Source organism: Lepisma saccharinum, chromosome 26, assembly GCF_977018435.1.
Source record: "Lepisma saccharinum chromosome 26, izLepSacc3.1, whole genome shotgun sequence".
Classification (NCBI taxonomy): domain Eukaryota; kingdom Metazoa; phylum Arthropoda; class Insecta; order Zygentoma; family Lepismatidae; genus Lepisma; species Lepisma saccharinum.
In genome coordinates, this window is record NC_139254.1 from 9,771,731 (window position 1) to 9,796,540 (window position 24,810).

Here is a 24,810-nt window from a genome sequence, read left to right on the forward strand (position 1 = left end):
TTCGAGACGAGACAGCATTTCACAGCAGACTTTGGCCTGTTTCGTCTCGTGGGCAACACTAACAGGAACCAGATCATGTTTTTCACATTCTACCACTTAATCGAAATAATAAATGGTTCCACAGTTCTCAAAAATTCCAACAATTAGAGTTTTATTTGAGCCGTCAAACAATCAGAGGCGTGGCGTGCATGTAACCGCTGTTACCACAGGTAACAACAAAATATAAAGAATTGAAGAACCTGCCTTAAAAAATTTACATACATAAACTGGTAATATTGTCGTTTGGTTTTGGTTTGAGTTGGTGTTTTAAGTCCACTTTATGCACAGTAAGGCTAATCGGGACTGGACCTACGGTTTAAAGTGGGATCCGAACCACTGTGCCATGTGCCTCCACCGGGTATCGAACCCGGGTCCCCTTGACTACAAGGCGACGACGGGTAATATTGTCGTAAAGTAAATATTGCAGACTGACATTTGTTCTGACACCGGCAAAAGCGAAGAGGAGGACTGTTCCGGTACCCTCCTGAGGCAACATGAGGAAAGGGCCCTGAGCCCACGCAAGGAAGACTTCGCGTTGCGGCAAAGACTGTTATGGCGGTAGGAGGAGGCGGATTATTGCCATGCCTGTTTAGCCGCCACAGTTGCCGGTGATCCTTACCGGATACGGATCAGTGTTGCCATATTCAATTGACAGAAAAGAGCTAAGTCTCCTTCCTAATCGGGTCTATCTTACTGTGAAGGTGTCCACTCACACTTGGGAAAAGCAAACTACCAAGTGATATTTTGTATTTACACTACGTAAATATCAGCGATTACGAAAGTCTTCTTGTCCTTTTTCGACATCATGGGCGAGAAGGAGAGGAGAGGGATGGGGATGGTGAAGGGGACCGCTGTCTTTCTAAAAGTGTCAACCTAAAATTCTATATTTCATACATATAATATTATTTCGGTTACAGGAATTTGTGATAATTGTTGAAAGGGCCGATTGAGATTGACATACGTTGTCGCAGGAATGCGATAATTTCGGATTGAAGAAATGTTTCTGAGGTAGCAGCACGGTTTTGGGGTGAAACCATTATTTACAAGCATAATTTTCCGATTATCTCATCACGCTCTGAAGTGTCAGGTGTCGCAGGTTCGAATCCTCAGCAAGAAATGGTTATTTCAATGTTTGTTGTTATTCTTTTACTTACATAATTATAAAAATTAATAATTACATACACAAAATAATAATAATTTTATTTCAATAATTCACCATGCATCCTCATAGTCACGATTACGATTATCCTATAAAGCGAAAGCCTTAAAGGTAGCAAGGAACGTAAAATATACGAAATAGTAGTGGTGTCAGAAATGAGATTTCTGTTAATTTACCGAAACATGGGAGTGGGAGTAGTTAGGAAACAGATGAAGACTTATTTGAAACGAAAAGTTTCGCGATTTGGGCAAATCTGGTTTCAAAAGAGCTAAGATGGCAACAGTAGTAGAACTGGACTTCTTGCAGTATAAGGTTCTGAAGGAAATATTGGCTATTGGGGAAGCGCCGATGCTGAGAGGGACTTTGCAGTGCGAGTTTTGTGAGTGGTGTCTTTCGTCCATTTGTTGTTTTTGGGCATTGTCAATTAATTAACAAGCGGTGATAATTACTTCGATGTTTCTGTAAGTATCAAATTAAGTATTTCTTTATTAGGCTAATGTTTATTGTGTCAACAAGCAATGTTTGCGATTTCACTTCAGTGCTTATGCCAAAATTTTTCCTGATTCCTTAAATGTCCTACTGATAACCGGTAACACTTTTTAAAAATCCCACGCCATGCCACTGCAAACAATACAAACATTATAAAATTCCTCCTTAACTTCAAAGATTTCAATTGAATGGGGGTATGTAAAATTAATAATAGAACGGAATAACTATGATTTTTGGTAGGTTAGTGTATAAAATGTATAAAGATAAAAAAAAAACAGTTGTTCTGAATATTCATTCGTGTGGTGAATCGAGATGAAAAGCCTAAGAATATAATAATAATAATAATAATAATAGATGTGGAAAATGGTTTATTTTTATTATATTATAATAATTATTGTTACTATTTCTACTATTAGAGTTTTATTATTGGTGTTAGCCCCCTGCAAAACTTTTTGGCGAAGCCCATGTCTACAGGGTGAGTCATAAGTCTCCATACAAATGGTGAAAACGCTGACTAATGTTTATTTTTCCTTTTCAGGCAGGTGAACCAATAAAAAGAGATGCCACTAACGAAGGAAGAATGAACTGACATTATTCTGTTGGCTGGGAGTGGTACCAGCCGTCATGTAGCACGTACATTCAATGCAACCCACAGAACGCAGGTAACCCATGACACCGTGGCTAAACTTATCAAGAAATTCAGATGGACAGGTTCCGTTGCTGTCTTTGGTCTTCCAGGCCTGCTTTCATTCTTCCTTCGTTAGTGGCATCTCTTTTTCATTGGTTCACCTGCTTGAAAAGGAAAAACAAACATTAGTCACCGTTTTCAACATTTGTATGGAGACTTTTGACTCACCCTGTATATTCACTGTTTTATGTCAATTACAGTAATCCTTATCCACAGTATGAACATTTAGTGCCATTTTATTTTCTATTAAATGCCAGGTTGTAAAAATGATGCTCCGTGCTGTAAGTTTGTACTTGATTAATTGTGCAGGGAACCACTAACTACAGATTCAAGCCATGAACCTTCTGTTCTCCCATTTCCCAAAAAGCTACAAAGATTTATGGCCGTGCAAGGCTTTTTATTTCCTTTGTTTTATAGGAGCTGGGAAGCATTCTGCTAACAACACTTGTTGAGGAAAAGGAGCTCCCTTGTACTCCCCTCCTCCTTTTTACCCTCAAGCTTGTTTCTCGTAGTTTCCCAACCAATGGAACGAGAACTGGATTTAAATTTAGCATTCTGGTATGCAGGAATTTTCTCCAAGACTGGATTTATAATCATTCCTCAGTTGGGACATGGAACAGCCGCCCTGTTCCCTCCCCCCCCCCCCCCGAAGTGGAGAGTGGACTGGACCAGTGTTGCCATATGTTCCGGACATAATATCCCTAGAGTATATAAAATATTCCCCGTTTCAATACATGCGTTCCCCCATTATACAAACACAAAAATTTGCTACATTTAGGTACATGTCATCTTGCAAAATTGTTCTGAAACTTTGAAATCTTCCAAAATATTTTTTCCCCTTGGAAATTAATTCTGAATTTTGTTATTTTGCGTCTCTTTTCTCACACTTTTGGCTATCGCGACGATGAGAATGATATGATATTGATGAACACGTACTCATGCGCAGGCCGGGATTCGAACCTGGGACCATTGGCGTCGGAGCGCGCTGTGCTAAACACTCCGCTACCGAGGTTGGCTTTTCAACAATTATAAGAATAGAATTAAACCTCTTTACATTTTTTGATCCAAATATCTTTAAAATTTCATTTAAATATCAAGATTTCACATAACGTTTCTAAAGTAATATTTTCATGTAGTATTTTTCTACACAGTGAATGTATTAAAAAATACATTTTCGCAACATATATATTTTGTATAAAATTTAGTAAATATATTTGCTCAATTTCTTAAAGTGAGTGAGTCAAGTAGATTCAAATGGATCGTAATATCATGATTTGCATCAAAACTAGTATCTCATTTCATCCAGCTGTTTTTTGGTACACAAAGTCAGAAAATTTGTTCGAATTTCACTTAATTATAGAGATTCATTAGAGAGAGGGGAGAGAGGGGCAGACTCAAAAAATTTCCCATCTCATAAAAATAGCGTCCAGAAGTGTTTGTTAAATAATTGGGACATTTGCGAAATCACAAATATTCCTCCTTATTACTTTCCTCCCGTAACTTGAAAATGTGCGGGGTGGGGGAAGTGCCACCTTGCCCCTGCCAAGTTACGTATATGGTTACTTTAAAGAAGTAGCTTCCCAAATACTCATGGTTTCAGTAAGAATTCCTAAGTAATAATAATAATAATAATAATAATAATAATAATGCTGTTGACCTTCAGAAATGAGACTACTGGTGGTCTATTCTAACAAACCAAGCACCTTCATGTTTCAATGAGTAGTTGATATGATATTTCTTCTGGGTTTCACTTATTGCACACTTCTCAAACACCTTTTTGGGTCAAGCCCCGCCCTTGGTCTTCTGACGTAATCGTGGATAGCCTTCGTTGTTAGGTTAGGCATGTTTGGTTTCGTGCTCTTAATTAGCATACGTACACTGCAATTTTCGGAGTTGAACAAAAAGGTATTGTTTATGCTAAGAGAACTAAACCAAACAAGCCTAACCTAACAACGAAAGCGTTTAGCCTGACGTTAAGACGAAGGTCGGGGGCTTTGGCCAAATAGGTGTTTGAGAATGTACCATGTTAGTGGTGACGTCAACAGCAGACAACTGAGCACGATTGAGTCCAAACGAAGATAACATCTGGTTTTGGCCTATTCTGTAGCATTGCTTTTTTCATCGCAATGGGGTAGCTTTAAGTAGTATTTAAGAATTTTTGCCGCCATTTTCAAAGATGGCAGATTTTCCCCAAACATTTGAATGACGGATTTTTAATACAATATTCACTATAGTACTCCGCACAATTTGGCGGAAAAAAATGTGTTGCAATTATTTCCGGATTAGGTCATTTTTATCCCGTTCGTTCCCTTAACTATATTGCGACAGCAGTTATGAAATAACATTGTAAGATGAGATTTGTAGAATACGTGTATGATACACATCATGATTTTGTTTCATAACTGCTGTAATAACCCATAAAGCTTGCAATGAAAAATCCAATGTTATAGAATAGGCAAAACCCACGTGGCATCGTTGATTGGACCCAATCGTGCTCAGTGACGTCATGCGATAAGGAAGACCCATTTTTCCCTTATGAGGGAAATATTGTTTCCCTAGAGGGAAATTTTTGGTCTAAAATTTCCCTCTAGGTGCAACACTGTCCGGTTGCCATGTACCCACCTGCAGGATTGATGTCGAGCAGGCGGACCCTCGGATCTGCCGATCGCGTGGGGGAGGGGTTGGGGATGTGGCGCCCCTCCTCCAGGAGATGACGCATGCGCCTCATGGACGACGAGCGGCTGGCAGCGAGCGGCTCCATGCGGAGGGACCGAGCAGAGAAGGGGCGGTCCAGCGTGCTGCTGAGGTGGGACCTGTATGAGTAATAAGGCTGCTCCTGAAATGAAACAGAAAGAGGAACTTCTCAATCTACTAGCGTAGCAGAGCGGAAGGCACTGGACACACACGCACTCACACACGCAGGTCTCATTCACGCGTTGGCAAGGAGGCATGCACACACTCTAAACTCTGTCCCGGGAAGCTGTGGAGCAAGGCAGCGCATAATGGTAGAGAAAGAGAGAAAGCGAGTGGGCGTAGCGCTACTGCTAACGGCTGGTGGCTGCAGCCACATTTTCCCCTCCATGCAATCCCTCCCCCTCTCACGTGTTCATTGGCCGAGCCATCTCGAGTCACTACTTGATAAGAGACTTCTTTTCGTTCGCTTGCTCCAGAGAATACCGGTATATGCATATTCTATTATATACGTATATACAGGGTGTCTATAAAAGAACTCCGGGGTTTTAAACAACGAAAGCGCGCAATCGGTATTAGGTAACTCAGGTTAGTTAATTACTTTGAAATCAGTAGCTCGTCAAGTTTTATTCGCGCCGTTTGGAGATTATTACAACAAAGGTTGGCAACGCTGAAATCAGTAGCTCATCAAGGTTTATTCACGATGTTTGGAAATTATTCCAACAAAGGTTGGCAACGCTGAAATCAGTAGCTCATCACGTTTTATTCACGCCGTTTGGAGATTATTCCAACAAAGGTTGGCAACGCTGAAATCAGTAGCTCATCAAGTTTTATTTACGCCGTTTGGAGATTATTCCAACAAAGGTTGGCAACGCTGAAATCAGTAGCTCATCAAGTTTTATTCACGCCGTTTGGAGATTATTCCAACAAAGGTTGGCAACGCTGAAATCAGTAGCTCTTCAAGTTTTATTCACGACGTTTGGAGTTTATTCCAACAAAGGTTGGCAACGCTGCGCAGCGTTGACCTTGAAGTGGCCGAGCCGAGCCGAACACAGTCAGTGCAGTTCAGTGCTAGGGCGACGCCACAACAGAAGGCGCAGTGGCTTGTAGAAACTGGATCTGTTATTACTGTACAGCGGAACTTTCGACGCGAGTATGGTGCTGTTTAGCCTTCGGACAAGACCATTCGTCAATGGTTTAAGGCGTTTAAAGAAACTGGAAGTGTGGATTGGAAGAAAAGGGTCTATTCCATGGCCTCCAAGAAGTCCGGATCTTAATCCCTTAGACTTTTTTCCTATGGGGACATGTGAAGAACATGGTTTATGCTGAGAAAATTCAACCATTTAAGGGAAAGAATTATCGCTTCTGTGGCAACCATCGCCCCAGACATGTTGGCCAGGACGTGGCAAGAAGATGATTATCGTTTGGATGTGTGCCGTGCTACAAACGGGGCACACATTGGAATTTACTAAATTGTAAACAAAACTTGATATCATTACCTTAAAAAATATGTAGCTATTTACTTTTCCTTGAGTTTCAGTTTTTAATAAAATATTTAGCTTCAAAACCCAGGAGTTCTTTTATAGATACCCTGTATATATGTGTGTGTGTATTAGCAATTAGTTAAAAGTACTTTTATTTGATGTAGTTTACGTCGCTCTTCTGCCCCTTTTAACTAATCGTGACGATGATGATGATTAAATAAAATGTATGAAGGGACACTAGCGAACACACACAATCCCTTCCCTGTGTTCGGCGTAATATTACGCCCTTGGTCACTATAGCTTATTCTGTGTTGGGCGTAATATTACGCTCGCGAACATCTCTGACTGAAGTAACCTGTGTTGAATGGAATAATACGTTTTTTATTGGTGAAACATATGTCTTGCTATTCAAGAAACAACGACCTTTTATTAGTCACGATTTCCAGTGACGACAAAGAAGAAGAAAAAGAAGGAGAAGAAAAGGAAGAAGAAGAAGAAGAAAAAGAAGAAGAAAAGGAAGAAAAAGAAGAAAAGGAAGAAGAAGAAGAAAAAGAAGAAGAAAAAGAAGGAAAAGAAGAAGAAGAATTAAAAGAAAAAGAAGTAGTTCAGAGGAAAGTAAATTGCTTTTGTGTTATGCTGACAAAGTGCAAACGCGAGTTCGTTTGTGTGCCGCGTTTAGTCAGTTAAACTGTTGGTGATTTATGTTTGGTTCTTGAGTTTACGAGTTTATAATAGTATCTAATAGTATTGTCAAACAGGATTGCGAAATATTTTTTTCCCTCATACCTATTGAAGATATTGAAATGAAACTTGGAGGACGCATTACGTATAGACCATAGTATTTTTCAAGGTAGATTATAATCGGGTACCTATATCCAGGGCTGGTCCAGAGGGCCCCAAAGTTACCAAAAGGGATTTTCCGGAGGGAAATTTCCCAAATTATCCCCGATGTGAGTGGTACCATTTGAAAGCCTGTTCTATTCTGAAGAGAAAGACGTATGAACCATGATACTCGGATGAATTGTGCTGAAGCAGTAGCTACTTAAAAAATATTACTACGCAAACTCAGAAAAAAATACACAGAACGGGAAACCAGTTTGTCAGAAAATTTCACAGGGAAGGGATTAACAGCACACAGAACTAAACCCCACTAGGATTTGACTGGCTGTGGGTTCAGACACCAGAGCCTCTTTAGCCTGCATTAATACAATTTTCAGGATGTATTATGTGAGAGAGTGCACACACACACACACGCACAAGGTAATTCAAAATTGTCGGCAACTTGAAATGCTTGTATAAAACTAATTTCATAATTATTTACATGAAAATAAGTACCTAATGAAATCTTACATATTAGACAATTTACCTACACTCTGTCCAGGAAATCGCTGGAGCTAGCGAACAAAAACAAGTCCTCTGCGCAACTAGTGACTCGTAAGGGCTCGACTAGTGAACGCACACTGCTTTGCTCCGCTCACTCGCTTTCTCCCCTTCTCTGCCGTCATGCGCGGCCTTGCTCCACAAATTCCCGAAACAGTGTGTACACTCACCTCACTTAGTACTTAGTCTTTATACAGCATATTTGCAAAAGATACAATTCAACCTACAAACTGCCGGAGTACTAAGGGAGGTTAGTGTATAATGACAAATAACTAGATCTCGATGTGCTCCACGGGTAACCCCCCCCCCACACACACACACACGTGAAATCGAGAGAGAAATTCAGGTCATACTATCTCCACCATCTCCTGGCCGACTTGTGTGATGCTTCAGTTATGAGGACTCTAAGGTAGCAGGGATGCTGCGACACCAGTGCCGGATCTACAAAGCTTGCCCCTCCTGCAAAATATTATGAAAGGCCCCCTCTACCTACCTACTTTTACACACACACACACACACACACATCATATATAAAAACATATATACATATACAGGGTGACTGATAATTATATGTATTCCCTGAAAGGGGTTAAAGTAGAGACAATTTGCAATAAATTTGACCGTATGATACCCCGTCCGAAAATTAGTAGTTTTCGAGATAATCGAATTTCTATTGTTTTTTAAAAAATGACAATTTTCCACATAAAAAGATGAATTGAGAAAAAACTGCTCATTGTATGAAACTCGCAAAAAGAGCTCAGGGAGAGGATCTTAACAGCTTGCTACGCCCCTTGTGGGTACGTACTTACATGTTATTTACCACGGCTACAGATATCTTAATCTCAGAGGGATAGGTTCTTTGAGAATTCCAAATAAGAAAGCGTTTTATAGCCAAGAGGATATAGTAAAATGCGGATCTATATTCTGAGAACTTGACAAAATACAGAGAAATATATATATATATATATATATATATATATATATATGTGTGTATGTATAATCGAAAAGGGTTCTTCTTTTTTATTATCAAAAAGGCTTCTTCTTCTTTTAAACGACTTCTTCTTCTTTTAATATGGAAAAAGCTTCTTCTTCTTTTATTATGGAAACGGCTTCTTCTTCTTTTAATATGGAAAAGGCTTCTTCTTTTATTATTATCAAAAGGCTTCTTCTTCTTTGATAATCGAAAAGGCTTCTTCTTCTTTTAATTTATTATCTTTCTTTAAAGCGTAATCTTATTTATGTGCTCGCTTTCCCCCCGCTTCTTTGTCAAACAATACAAGCTATACTTGTAGAAAGAGTAGGGTCGACTAAACTGACAATAGCGCCACCTCCTATTTGACGACCAAAGGGGAATAACCAGGATCGCTAATAACAAGCGCTGCCAATGGCCCAGTGCGACTAATAAAGAGCGCAACCGAAAAGTGCTTCGGGGCGTCTAATTTGACAGAGCGCCACCGGGGACAAACAACCAAACCACTGACGATGTTCTCCTCGTCAGGAAAATAAAAAGAGATAGATTTCTGAATTTTTTCGTTTATTTAATAACTTTCCTAAACGTTTCATATGCGGCCATATTCTTAATTCTTTTAATTTACTATATACAACATTCTATTTACTTCTTTTATACTATAATATATATAATCCCTCTTCTCCGCTCTAAGTTTTTTATAATTTCCCTTGCTCATTTTATATAGCGTGCTGCCATCTCTCGTCGATTCCGAGAAACCGTTCCTGCTTGCAACTTTCATTGTGTCATCGAAACTGGCACGTGCCAAGCTGGTCAACACATCAAGGACACCATCACATCACGAGTTAAGAGACCAAATGTCCCTAAAAACCTGCGTGCCTATATTCGTAACGGAGGTGCCCACTTTGAGCAAGACGTGTAATGTTCTTTAATTGTATTGTTCATTGATTCCATTCACATGAAGATGAATGAAGTATTATTTCTTGTACACAAATGTGAATGTTAGCAACATTTGTACCTTGTTGGATAGCAGATGACACAAAGAAGTAATTTAAGTAATTTGTAGGCTTCGTGTCATACCATTTTTGTTATTAATACGTTGCCAAGTAAACTAAGAGTCCATTTTTTTATCATCACTTGTAAGTTTAGACCCACCCGTTACTTACATGTGATTGTTATTTGGGAAAAACTTTTTTTTTCAACGAACCACTTATTTGTTAGCTATCAGAAAACGCTGAAATAAGTTCCATACAATGAGCAGTTTTTTTCTCAATTCATCTTTTTATGTGGAAAATTGTCATTTTTTAAAAAAAACAATAGAAATTCGATTATCTCGAAAACTACTAATTTTCGGATGGGGTATCTCATATGCTCAAATGTATTGCAAATTGTCTCTACTTTAACCGCTTTCAGGGAATACATCTAATTACCAGTCACCCTGTATAATAACGTGCGTCCATTTCGATCTGCAGCCGAAAGATCGGGAGAAGCGTGGCGGGCGGCGCTGACGGAGATGCCGACATTTGCGGCCTGTAATGCCCGCTTATTTTTATAGACATATGCAGACATTTATATAAATATTGCAAAACGAGCACTAACCTGTGTTATAACACGCAAAAGTTCTTCTGTAATTCATCCAAGTTCTGCTAGTATATACACAAATAAATACGCTATAGAAACGATGTTAAGAGCCACAGATAATAAAGCATTTTAATCATTGTTTTGACCAGTAACGTCCTGTTTAAGTTTATATCCTTGAAAGAGTTTTGTGGCCATGGGAATCGTTTGGAGGTTTCGAATGTGCAACACTGTATCAGGATTACACTGCAGACGAAACCGATAAAAGTGAATGGTTTTCGTGAGCTTCCTTGCAATCCGAAATATCCGAGCTCGAGTTTTTTGTTCCTTCGCGAATAGATGAAGACAGAGTTGTAAATATAGTGGCGAGCAATGTAAACCAAGAGCGTGTTAATTTCGTACTGTGCGCAAGAATGTTATTCTTGGTTACTTGCAGTTACTTGTTTGTGTTATTGTAGTGTGTATGTGTGACGTGTCAGTGAGACGATTGGAATGCCAGCCGCAAGATTCACGTTAGAACAAAGATTTTTTATGTATGACACGTACGTGAAAACAAACTCGTGTCGAAACGTGTGTAGGTAATTTGTACAGAAATTCCCATGCGTTTCAACTCCACACAGAGATACGGTTAGACATCTTGTCCTTAAATTACGAGAAACTGTATCGTTAAATTTTAAAACACCTAAGCAAAAACGACGGATTCTAACCGAAGCAAAACTCGATGATATTGGTGCAGCGTTAGAACGTTCTCCAAACAAACCTCTACGCCGTGTTTCACAAGAGGTGGGCGTGTCAAAATCATCGGCACATACAGTCACTAAGCTACTAAAATTAAAACCATACTCTTATAACACAGGTTAGTGCTCACTTTGCAATATTTATATAAATGTCTGCATATGTTCATAAAAATAAGCGGGCATTTCAGGCTGCAAATGTCGGCATCTCCGTCAGCGCCGCCCGCCACGCTTCTCCCGATCTCTCGGGTGCAGATCGAAATGGACGCACGGTATATGCGTGTGTGTGTGATTACTGATCTCATGTCGACAAAGTCACATACAAGGACCTATAGGGTGATTCAAAAGTCCCTTAACACCCCCTATAAAAAAGTAAAGGAGTTAGGCTGGGTACAATTGGTCATGATAGAAACAGGTTAGGCTCAGCGCGCTTTCACACACACCGTTCTTTCGCAGGGGTAGTTTTCCGCGACAGCGCCGATACCGACAGGGTGTTTTTCACACGCAGCGACACAATCGTGGTTCTCGCCATGGCGTTGGAGGAAAGGCACGAAAGCCTGATGGCTTCTGACCTGTGTTGCCAACCTCCCGATAAGAAAAAGCTGTTTAATCTGTGAAATTATGCTAAATGCTGATGAATTCTGCTACGATATAGATAATAACAACAATGAATTATTATTATTGATAATTAGTAACCGTAATTTATTATTATGATTATTTTTAGGATGAATGTAGTTTTAAGTTATGCATCTATTTTTCGGGATGAGTTCAACATTGAAGCTGGAGAGAGTTTGAAATGATTCATTCGTCGACTACAAAGCGGAATATTTGTTTTATTTGTGCCCCACAACTTTCTGCTTATTCTTGCCATGAAATGTTCCTCTCCAGGTAAACGGGAGAATGAAGAAAAGATGAAGAGGAGAGAGCGTGGTTGGAAAGGCATGTACCTAGACCGGAAATAAGATCACAAAATATCGTTAATTGAAGCTACTTTCTCCCTCCCATAGGAGCAAGTTTTATTTATTTATTTAAGTTTGGGGGACCAACACCCCTTGATTACGAAGGGACGACGTTACCACTGCGCCATCACATTTTTCAGTGCACTGTCTCATTTGAAACAGAACCGTGTTCATTATACCGGCATACACCAAAGCAAATCTCCCCCCCCCTTGTCGTCGCATTTTAATCGAGGGAAAAGGGTTCGATACCCGGTGGAGGCACATACTGGTTCATATCTCACATAAAACCGTAGGTCCAGTCCCAATTAACATAGTTGTGTATAAAAGTTGATTCAAAACTCAATTATTAGTAGAGGTGTGAAATAGATGAAGTTCTGTTGTATTTGTGTGAACAATGATTACAGAAAGAGAGAGACATACGTCGGAAATATTCAATCTAAAATGCTCTCGCTTTGTGTCCATCGGTTAACGTTATTGCCTTGCAAGCAACAAGTCTCGTTTTAAATTTACTTTTAAGTATCTCATAAATCTATTCCCTATTTATGCATTTGCGTCAAATCTTGATTTATTATTTTAACTATCTGGAAAAGAATTGCCCGGTCATTTTATTTAATATAATGCTATCATTACTTTTTATAATACTTAGTCATCCTTTGGGAAGAGCAAGTGAACCGGGGGGTCTCCCGCTAGATCCGCCAATGCATGCAATATGCCTGTTTTCGGAGAATTACCCAAAATGAGAAAACGCGCACACTTGACCCCACGGAAGCCTATTCACGAACTTTTGCCTGGCCATTCCCCGCCCCCTTCCCTCTTCACAACACGTGTTTGCGGCGAGTGGCAACAGGCGGAAGGCTGTTATTTTTAACTCCCCAAATCGCGGTTAACACAAGAAAGGAAAGCGCCTTCTTTGAATGGTCTGAATTGTAAAAGAAGGTGTGTACCATCAAAACCTTACGTTTCCTCTGCTTTTTGCATATTTATTATTTTCTCCTCGAATGTTAACGACTTTTGTTTCTGACAGAAACACACATGTTTGGGGGTGGTGATCTCAAAAGTAAAAGCCCATAACAGCCCATACTGAACTCGTAACTTGGGCTCCACTATACCTGATTTCCAGCGTTCGTCATCAACAACCAACGGGGAAAGGTCTTCCGCCCTCCACTTTACCATGGGCGGTAGAAATTGTGGAGAGCGCTTATGAGAATATATCAAACGCGGCACGAGACGACCAGGCTACAGATCATGGACGCAGCCACAAATCGTAATTAGGCAGTTTCAAGTGGTTTACTGCTTATTTGGCTCGCTTTACGTCCGCGCACAGGACCAGTTTTAATCACTAATAATAGGCGAAACGTTGAGTTGCCTTCGGATGAGAGAAAACAGCTGAAAAATGTCCCGAGGGCACCGCTCCAGTTTTACTGTGGACGACAGTCGCTTTATGAGTTGGGGCTAGGCTCGTCAATTACTCACTGCGTATTTAAAGCTAACGCAACAAAACTATAGCTGATTGTCGCTCAGTTTACGAGGGAGGCTGGAGTGCGGGAGACAGAACCTTCCACCAATCACACACTCGAACGACACAAGATTCATCTACTACAGGCCGATGGCGCAGTGGTAGCGTCGTCGCCTTGCAATCAAGGGGTCCCGGGTTCGATACCCGGTGGAGGCATCCAACTTTGAACTGAAGGTCGTTCCGATAAGCCTTCCTGTGCATAAAGTCTCAGCCCGGCTTTTCCCTCCGAGTCAGTATTGCCAACTTAGCTCTCTTGGAGCCAGATCTGGCTCTTTCGTGCTCTCGTTTGTCCGTGATCTGGGGCGCCCGCCCCGTGCTTCACTATGATACCCTCACTGGTTCCGGCCCACAAAGACCAACTTTTGCCATGATTATTCATTTTGCACGTGACGTGATATTGTTATATTGGCTGCGTCATCCCACCCCCTCTTACATCCTCAGCTACTTTTTTTTTATATAGCGTCGTGTTGACGTGAAATGGGCATAATATTGTTATCAGGTAATCCTTCATTTTCGATTTCGTACGACCATGAGATGGGTGAGACCGCAGGATCTAGATGGTGAAAACTAAGAATAAATTGTCATCAATTTAGAGTTAACGGTAATAGCAGCGCCCCACCCCTTTGACAAGCAACATTACTCTAGGAAGCACTTCGTAACTCTAGCTCCTTGAAAGTGAGTTTTAACTCCATTTAAGGTGAAATTGAGCACTTTTATACGCACCAGGTTTGGCAACACTACCAGGAGGTAAGGAGAAATGCATTGGGCATATGGGAGTTTTTTTTTATTTGTTATCTTGGGAATATCAAACTTCTGACGGAAAAGAAAATGATATCAACGGGAAGAGGGCAGTTTCAAGAAGTGATTGCCCAGCAGAAAAGTCGAAACTCCCATTTGATTAGCCGTAACTTGATGTTGAAGTTGATTCCCCATAAGGAATACATGGGATTCCGAAAATTCTTATTCGTCATATTTTTTACAGGTCATATCTAGCTTAATAGTCAACTTTGAAAAACGCTTCGACTGCCACATGTGGAGAAATTCATACTCTCTTGTACCCCCGTGTTTTTCTTCAGTAGCATTGCCCATTCCGACGATATTGAAATAAATGCACACATGGTGCGTAACTGTATCTCCTCACCTTAAAGCACCAAATCAATCAATCAATCCATCATCTACTACAGGGTGTCTACCAAAAATAGCAAATCAAAAATATTGAATTTTTCATGGCCTTTCCTTTTTCTTGATCTTTTTTCATTTTTCTTAACCATTTAATCGCTCCCTACTTAGGTATAGTTGGAAATTAAGAAAGTAGATATTTTTATTCAATTAAAAACCCCCACCACAAGGCCAGTTAAGATGAAAACTGAAGCTTTCTTTAACGACAGATTTAGACTTTATGCTTCGGACTTCTGGATGGGGAATGGCTACATCTGTTTATTTAATATTTTTACAGAACTTCACGCACAAAAGAATGTAATTCTTAAGAAATAAAGCGAATAAATCTTAAACACAACTCAATATAATTTTAGATTTCCAATTATTCAATTTTATCAAATCCCAGTACAGGCATATAACAATGTAATTTCACTATCCTTTACTCGGCCAATGGGTCATACTTGTATGTGAGGTTGTAAACGCTGACAGATGTTGAGATGAAACTTTGAAATGTCATGTGTAAGAACCCCCCCCCCACAAGGACCCCCCTCCCCCCGACTCCAAAGTTAATATGGAAGCTGGAGCGAATTTTAAATTTGTACACTTATTTGACAAAAATGTTATAACTCGTAGACTATTCGACCAATCTACTTCGGGTAACTTTTGTTTTGCAGCTAGAATATCAGGGCATGCTACCGTTTCAGAATTAAGAAGCCAAAGCCAATAAGAGGGGTTGGGTGGGCCGCGGCCTCCAAACTTTCAATGAAAAAATCATAAAAATGGGGAGTTTACCCCTCTTTCCCCGCTATTTTGGGAAGGGGAGGCAAACTTTAGTCTTATTTTCAAAGAATTGTCCTTCTCAACCGAATGAAAGTCATTTCATGTTCATGGGCGTATTACATTATTGAATATGTGAAAAAACTCCCCATTTTATGATTTTTTTCATTGAAAGTTGGGGGCCGCTGCCCACCCAACCCCTCTTATTGACGTTGGCGTTTTGATTCCTGCACGATTGCATGTCCTGATGTTCTAGCTGCAAAACAAAAGTTACCCGAAGTAGATTGCTCAAATAGTCTCAGAGATATAACGTTTTTCAGAAATAAGTGTAAAATTTAAAAATCGCGCGCAAAGGCGGCGGCCAGAGAGAGGCTACTTTCGAGAACCTGCTCGGCGGTCTAAAGGCTATACTGCAAAAAATAGGAATCATTCTTGACCACAAGCATAATTTCTTGACATTTCTTGACTTTCTGGACACGCTGTACTAGTAGCTTATGCGAGGAGTACATGCCAACCTTCGTGGCGGAGTGGTTAGCAGAGCGTGTTACGGTGCCAGGGGTCTGGGTTCGAATACCAGCCTGATCATTGGTTTTCTTTATGGGTGTACCTTTTTCAATTTCATCATATCATCACTCATCGTCACGATTAGAAAAGGACGATAAATAACAGAAATAATATTAAAGTAAAGAATTTATGCAGAGAAGTTCTATAAACATATACCTATTAAATCAGTTAGATATTTCTCTGAACGTTATTGATAATAATTATTTACTAACAAGCAATGCTAACTGGACATTATCTCTGTCTAGATCTCTTTATATCTTTCTAGTTATTCTTAGAAACTCATTTCAATGTTTTGCAAAATTAATTACTAGAGTTTAAACTTCAGTGATAAGAATCAAAGACTAATTACACGATGTGATAGAGACTTCCACTTAAACAATCGGTTCGGTCGAACTGAACCATGGACAAAAATGCTGTATGAAGAAGGCTACTTAGTTAGGGGAGTGTACATACGCTGGAGTAAAATATATTGCCTGTTCTCTTGCAAGAACTATGAAGTTTCTATGTAAAATACTTCAGAAAGAGAAAATTAGTTGGCACGAGAGAAAAATGCAAACAAATACTACATACAAAAATCACGGCAATTCATATAAAAGAAATTTGAAAGTCATAGTAGTGAAATTTCCTCCAAGAACTCTAAGCTCCAAATACGAAACTCTTTTCCAGTCTCGTTGGCCTCTTTTCCACCAATCACCTGCCGCGATTTCATATTGGAAAACTCTTTTGAGCAACTCTTTCCTTTGAGGACGGTCCCGCTTTTGTGCGTCCTTTCCTTTTTAAAACACTGCTCAACCAACCCCTCGCGTTCATTTGCATCAAATGGCCACCAGATATCAGCATTGACCGGGTTTCCCCTTCTCCTGTCGCTTATGCAACCCGGACGACGAAATCTAATGGAAGCCTGAATGAGATTTAGAAACACGGGAAGCCGGTAGCCATTCAGAAGCCGCCACACGTTACTACGGAACTCTGGGAGATGCCATTTCGCCCGTAGAGGGGATGGGAGGGACGTCATCGTGCAATTGCACAATATACCTACACCTACCTTCTTCCCCTACGTAAGCAACGCAATACCATATTATTTTCTGCATTCCACAGCATGTAACCGCAAGCTTTCCCATTGCTATTACGCCCAGTTTCACGAATGTGGATATTTTCGGCCCAAACTCCCGTGTATATTTGCTTTTTTCCTATATCCTCTTTTCCGCCACATTTGCATCGTTTTCGTGTGAAGTTCTGCTTGCAATTATTAGGCATCTATGTTCATGTGCGTTTTACTGCCATCTAGCAAGCACCGGGAGAAATTTAATTCTGCTAAAGGATACACGCATAGAAGCAGCAGAAAGTTAAGACATGTAGGATTTTGTTTTATCCTATAACAAATACGACGACGGAATGGAGATAAAATGTGAGCGAAATAATTACTCAGCACAGTAATGAGAACAAAATAATTACTCAGCACAGTAATAGGAGAGAAATAATTACTCATCACCGTAATAAGAGCGAAATAATTACTCAACACAATAATAAGAGCGAGAGAACCACTCAGAACAAGAGCAAACACAAGATGGAATAACAGCGAAAGAATTTCTTAGAAGGAATAAAAGTGAAGAGAAATAAGAGTGACAAAGTTACTCAGAACAGGAATAAGAATGAATAATTTCTTTGCAAGGAATACACATGAAAGAAAATTAACTAACAGAATGAAACCGAAACAAAATAAAAGGTAAAGGGTTGCTCCGAATTGAAATAAAAAGCTGAAACGATAACCATACGAGAGCAAAACTCAGGATATTGGTAAATATTTAAGAATAAGCGTGAAGCTGCTTTGGAACGAAAGAAGTAAAACGAAATAAGCATAAAAGAAATATTTCAATAGCCAGTAGCGGCGATTGGTGCTAAGACTGGAGGGCAAGGACAGTTTACTTTCTCTTGGTAGAGAATGTTTAGCGTTTAGAGGTCATAGTGCGGGGGGGTAGAGTGGCCCAAACCCACTTAATCGCCTCCACTGTCAGTAACATAATAAAATAAAAACCTCGTAAACGATATAGTTATTCAAAATTTACATTCTGCTTCTTTAAGGTTCGGCTGGACATTTGGCATGCAAATGGGCGATTTTTTTTTCAAATTTTCCTCTCCATTCGAAAAACTTCTTGGATATTTCAAAATATGAAACATTACATCAGCTTAGAATTCCTTCTAGAGCATTGACGTGAATTTTCGTGTAATTTTCTTTCACTGTGAAACAATGAAACAATGAAAGAAAACTACATGAAAATTCACGTCAATGCTCTAGAAGGAATTCTAAGCTGATGTAATGTTTCATATTTTGAAATATCCAAGAAGTTTTTCGAATGGAGATGAAAATTTGAAAACATTCGCCCATTTGCATGCCAAAGGTTCTGCCGAGCTTTAAGGACAGTCTCTCTCATATTATGGGAAGGACTGAAAACATTACAAACAGTATTTCGGACTGTAACATACCAGTTGGCCACAATTAAAGTTTCTCTACTCAGAGCTATCTGAAGCCCATTCAAAGCAACGGATTGCGCTGAAACTTCGTGTGGAGGCTGCGGAGACAATGGGGAAGCGAATGCTGACGGTTAAAAAATAGTTAAAATTTTCACCACCAGGTCGAAATGTGGCGCTGAAGATCGAAAATCTCGAGAAATGCTTTGTCCGACCACTGATCAAAACTGCCTTACGTTGACGGGGCGCATATTGGTCACTGCTACACCGAAATAAACTCAAACTGCTTGTTGTTACTTCAGCGCTACATTCCAACCTGGTGGTGAGAATTTGAACTACTTTTTCATCAGCATTTAGTTCCTCATGGTTCCCATAGCTGCTATACCAAGTTTCAGTGCACTCCGTTTCTTTGAACGGGCTCCAGAGGGCTCTGAGTGAGGCAACTTTAATTGTGGTTATTCTGTATATCGACTGCTTGTGCAGCATTTAATGTAAACCCCTTTAAGTGCCATTATCAACAGAAAAATATTGCTGCGAGCTGATAGCAATATCGGTTGGCAATCCACGAAGCTTTCTCCTCCTTTTCTTATTTTCAGAGCCTACACGATGTAAGGAAATAGCGCCATCATTCCACATGACAGAGGTAGATGATTCGTGAAAATTTCCAAGGAGGAAGTGTTTTGCTTTTTTTTGTTGGGTACGTTTTCCTCCATTTTCCCCATACACTAGTGAATTTCTGCTTTCTCTCTCTCTCCCTCTCTCTCTCTCTCCCGTCAGTTCAGATTATTGATCAAACATCCCGGCTACAGCCAGATTTCGTAGGTGGGTCAACGGATACCACGGACTGACAAGTGCTTTGAGCAGGTGAGGGAGGAGAATGAGTGTGTGTGTGTGTGTGTGTGTGTGTGTGTGAGAGAGAGAGTGATCTATAGACCGAGAGAATGATGAACAAGAAGAGGGAAAAGACGTGGAGGGGAAGAGAAATAAGGGAAAAAGTAAAGGTGAATTAGCGTTACAGGAAGAGACAGACAGACAAAGAGACAGGCAGACAGGCAGACAGAGAGACAGATAATAAGCAAGAGGAGGGAGAGAGAACTAGAAAAAATAAGAATAGAATAGAATGGTCTTTATTTAAGCAGGCGTGTTTCGGCCTCGTGGCCGTTCTTACAACCAACCCTTGTCGTCAAAGATACAAATAAATGAATAAAAACAAAAAGAAATAAAGAACACACAATGATCATGATAATACAATAAAGATAATATAAAGATTATACAATGATAAAATAATACATTGAACAGATTAGTATATATACACTGTGGAGTAAAGATAAGTAATAAGTATTCGGTAGTTCAATGTGTGTGCGGGGGGGGGGGGGGTAGGTTAGGTATGCATAATGTGATGTATAAGTGGATGTATAAGAGGAAAATCATATTGAATGAGAGTTGCAGGACGAGAGACAGACAGACAGACAGAGAGAGAGAGATGATAATGAAGAAGTGGGGAAAGACTTAGAGAAAAAAATAGAAATGAGTAAAGATGAATGAGTTTTACAGGGAGATGGAGAAAGATACAGAGACAGAGAAGAGAAAGATTACGAGCAGGAAAAAGATACGTAGAGGAAAAGAGAGAAACAAGATAAATAAATAGACATGAATAAGTGATATAGGAAGAGAAAGAGAGAGAGAGAGAACAAAAAATATAAGAAAGAGGGTAAATATCTAGAGATGAATTAAAATCAGAAGAGAAAGATAAAGAGAATGAGGAGCCCCTTAAGAAAATGGATTTTTTGTGATTTGATTTGCTTTATTTTACTTCGCTTTTTGTGCCACTTTTGGCTAATTTGCGAAGATGGGGATGAGTGATGATATGATGAAATTAATTACTAGACACTTACAAATATCCATGCCCATGCCAGGATTCGAACCCGGGACCTCTGGCGTCGTAGCGCGATGTGCTAATCACTCCGCCACAGGGGCCGGCTTAAGAAAATGGAGAAAGGCATAATAAGAAGTAGGGAGAGAGAGAGATTGAAGTAGTTAAAATGAGAGGTACAAAGCGAGAAATTGATTAATTAAATGATTTGGTGTTTTCAATCCACTTTATGCTCAGTAAGGATTACGGGAACTGGACCTACAGTTTAAAGTGGGATCCTAACCATTATGTGCTTCTACCGGGTATCAAACCCGCGACCCCTTGATTACAATGCGACAACACTACCACTGCGCCATCGGAAAGGCCCCACAAAGTGAGAAATGTGCAAGGAAACATAAGAGAGAAAAATGACAGAACAAGAGACAGAGAATGAGTATGAGACAAATATAGGAGAAAAGCATAAATAACAAACATGCAAAAGAAATTATTACAAGGGAGAAAGTAAAAGAAAGGGAGATTAAAAAGAGTAGAAAAGGGTAATCGAAGTTCAGAAGTGAAGAAAGTAAGCAAGTTGAAATGTATGATGATAAAGGATAGAGAGCATACACAATACTAAGACACCCTACATGGTATGCAACCCAAATAACCTTGAAGTAAGTTGGGTGGTATAACTACAAGGACATCAAAAAATTTCAAAGGAACCTTGCTTTCTTTTCATCTGGGGCACTTCTTCATTCATTTTCTTCACAGCTAGAAAAGTAGGCAGATATAAGAACGATACAAATGACAACAAATTTAAGAATTAGCCATTAATAGCAAAATATTCCTGTATTTACAGTACTCGAAATATTTGTCTTGCGCTTTGCATTGTTCTTTTTTAAGAGCTTGGTAGCATTCATGTTTGAAACAAACAAGTGGTATAAATTATCTTCTTTATTTTAAACTAGCTGATTGCCCGAAATTTTACTTATCCTAATTTTCTATTAGACAGGAATATAATTAATTCTAACAATAGCTTAAAATGAACTTGGAGTTGAACGGCATTGGGAGTGTCACTATTCATCTCAGCGGACCCGAAAACTATGGATTCCACACTAATACCAGTCGTTTTACATCTCACCCCCTTCCCACCCCCACCCCTAGGGTTGCCAGGTGTGTCTTACCCCAATAGTATTTTTTCTAGATTGTAAGTCATATGTGTACCAAGTTTGGTTGAAATCGCTGCAGGCGTTTGAGAGTTATGCCGGAACAAACAAACACACACACATACATCCATTTTTATATTATAAATAAATAAATTATCTTCCAGTTCAGGAGAAATAACGCCACAGTAATAACAATAATAAGTTTTTTACTTGCTTCAAGATAAGAATTTTCGTACGTTGTTTTCTTTTAAGACCTTAGCTGATCTTTGGGCTGTCTGTATTTTCGTACAAAAAGCCGGTGTTCTAAATTTTGTAAGTTTTATCTACGGTACTTCAGAAGTTTTCTTCTTATTATTATTTATTATCTCAATAGGGTTACAATTAAGCCATAAAACATTTCATTTAGAACCTTATTAATACAAATAATGACTTGATACCCTATGTTGTAAAGAAATATATGTACAAATGCTACATCTAAGGAAAATGAGATGAATTTACATGAGCATATAGAGTAATGCTAGTAGCATTGATAGTAGCAATGAAATAATTTAGGCGTTCCCTGCATTATTTGTTGAAGCGTAAATAGATTGAAGTAGTGTCTAGACGCCTCAAGACCTAGAACAAAACTCCACGCAAGGAACAGTTCATTGAGTAATTGAAATTGCCTTATTTTTTAATTGAGTGCAATTGACTTACTTATAAAATTGAGTAACTGCAACTGACTCATTTTTATAGTTGAGACACTACAATTGTCTTAGTTTTTAAAGTGAGTAGCTTCAACTGACTCATTATTGTTAAAATGACTAACTATAAGTGTCTTATTGTCTCAACTGAGTAACTGCAGCTTACTCTTTAAATTATTTAATACAACTTACCTTGAACTGAAAAATTTCAACTGACTTATTTTCTTAAATGAGTAAGTGCAGTTGACTTACTGTTAAACATGAGTAATTATAACTGAATAATTTTTAAAATCGAGTAACTACACTGACTTATATTTAAAAAATTCAGTAGCAGCAACTGACTTATTTCTTAAAATGAGAAAATACAATTAGCTTATTTTTTTAAAAATGACTTATTTTAAATCTAAGTAAGAGCAACTTACTTATTTTTAAAACTGAGTAAGTGCAACTGACTTGCATTTAAAATTGAGCAATGGTAACAGACATATTTTTTTAAAAAAACTGACACATTTAAAATTTGGCAACTGTAACTGACTTTATTTCTATTAAACTGAGTAACTACAACCAACATTTTAAAAATGATTAACTGTAATTGACTTACTTTTAAAGTTGAGAAAATACAACTGTCTTATTGTTTAAAAAAAATTAGTAACTGAAACTGACTTGTTTCTTAAATGGAATAAGTGTAATTGATTTATTATTAAAAATGAGTAAATGGAACGGACCTATTTCTAAAAATTGAGCAACTGCAACTTTCGTATTTTTAAAAACGAGTAAATGCGTTTGACTTAGTTAACTGACCAACTTAAAAAGGCAACGAACTGCAACTAAGTTATTTTTAAACTGCATAACTGCAAATGGGTTAACTTCGGTCGAGTTATTTATGAAATAATAACTAATTTTTAGCAGTGATCGAATTGGACCTGTATGGGCCGGTACGGCATACCGGTAGTAAATTAAGATGCCAAGAAGCATACCGGCGGTAAATTTTTAAAGTTAGTACTTATATTTATTGGAGCTATGCAATGGTCAATAATGTACTCGCTCATTTCTCTCTCTCTCTCTTGCAAGTTTGAGTTGTACCGTGCAGCACTATGCACTCTTCCTTCATTCCTACGTCCACGGCCGAGAGCCCCTTGTTGTAACGCAACAATAGCATCTGCCGTTAAATTTGTAATTTAAACAAGTGCTGAATGTGCAAACTTCGCTTTTTGCACAGGAGAATTAAAATTATAGCACTAACTGCTTGTCCCTAACAATTATTTGGTTTGATTGATCAAAATTATTTAAAATGTTACACGCAAGAATGTACAATCACGTGGTATATCCGTTTACTTATAACTGCCAATACGCATTTTCATTTCTAATCTCGATTCTCGTCGTCGTGGATTGAAATGTAAAAACAAACGCTTTAAGTTGTTAATTGACTGATTGATTGATTAGGTGTTTTAAGTTTATGCACAGTAAGGCTAATCGAGACTGGACCTACAGTCTAAAGTGGGATCCGAACCACTATGTGCCTCCACCGGGTATCGAACCCGGGACCCCTTGATTACAAGGCGACGACGCTACCACTGCGCCATCGGGGAGGCCCACTTTGAGTTGTTGTTGCACTGGATAAATGTTGTTTTTCGTCCAGTGGCTGTCACGGGTTGACTTGGGCAAGATATTCATTTTGCATGTGAGTGTCACAAGTGAAGAATAAGTTTAGATTTGTAGCTAAAATGGACACGGTACTTTAGTATTATACGGACTATCTCATTTCAGACAGTCTGTTTTCTGAGGTTAGATTAGGTTAGGTAAAGAAACGAAAAAGGCGTTCAATTGAACGCCTGACGTTAAGCAAAAGAGGGGGGGTTTGCGCGGTGCGGTAAATGATAATGTTTGCGAGGGGAATATCATTTAACGTAGACAAATGAGGTAGTTCGTAGAACGAACGCCTTTCTCGTTTCTTTACCTAACCTAACCTCAGAAAACAGACGGTCTGAAATGAGGTAGTGCATATAATACTTAAATACCATGGACACTTTCCAACAAATAGGTGAGTCCAGTTTGAACTTACTAATTAGTATGAAAAACTCAATATGCTGACGAAGGCAGTAATTTATTTTATTATAAAACATAAACTAAACGTAACGTTTCAACCTTCTGGCAAGGTCTTATTCAGACTCTGCACCAAGTACAAATGTAACAAGGTACAGAAACAGGACGATATATATATACACAAACATTACTTCCCTCCAGACTATTAGAAAGTTGTTCTGGAACATTCTAGCAGGTGGCTTTCCCTTGTCAACTGTACTTCCAACCAATTTGGCTGAAAGACAGGTTGAAACAACACAGGGATGATGTACGACTTACGAGAGAGAGAAATGCGATATTTAAACACACGAGAGAAACAGGACATGACATAGAGTGGGATGAGGCTAAGTAGATAGGAAGGGAGAAGAGAATACT

The 24,810-nt window shown here is 39.1% G+C and overlaps 1 protein-coding gene across 5 annotated transcripts in view; it reads right to left on the bottom strand.

The window, feature by feature from the left end:
• RhoGAP100F (Rho GTPase activating protein at 100F) overlaps positions 1 to 24,810 on the bottom strand; it is an 858,958-nt gene that overhangs the window by 32,873 nt on the left and 801,275 nt on the right. For all 5 annotated transcript variants that reach the window (XM_083112158.1, XM_083112157.1, XM_083112159.1 and 2 more), the window contains one exon: positions 4,998 to 5,211. In XM_083112158.1, the coding sequence (XP_082968284.1) occupies positions 4,998 to 5,211 (214 nt within the window). The remainder of the gene's footprint in view (positions 1 to 4,997; positions 5,212 to 24,810) is intronic.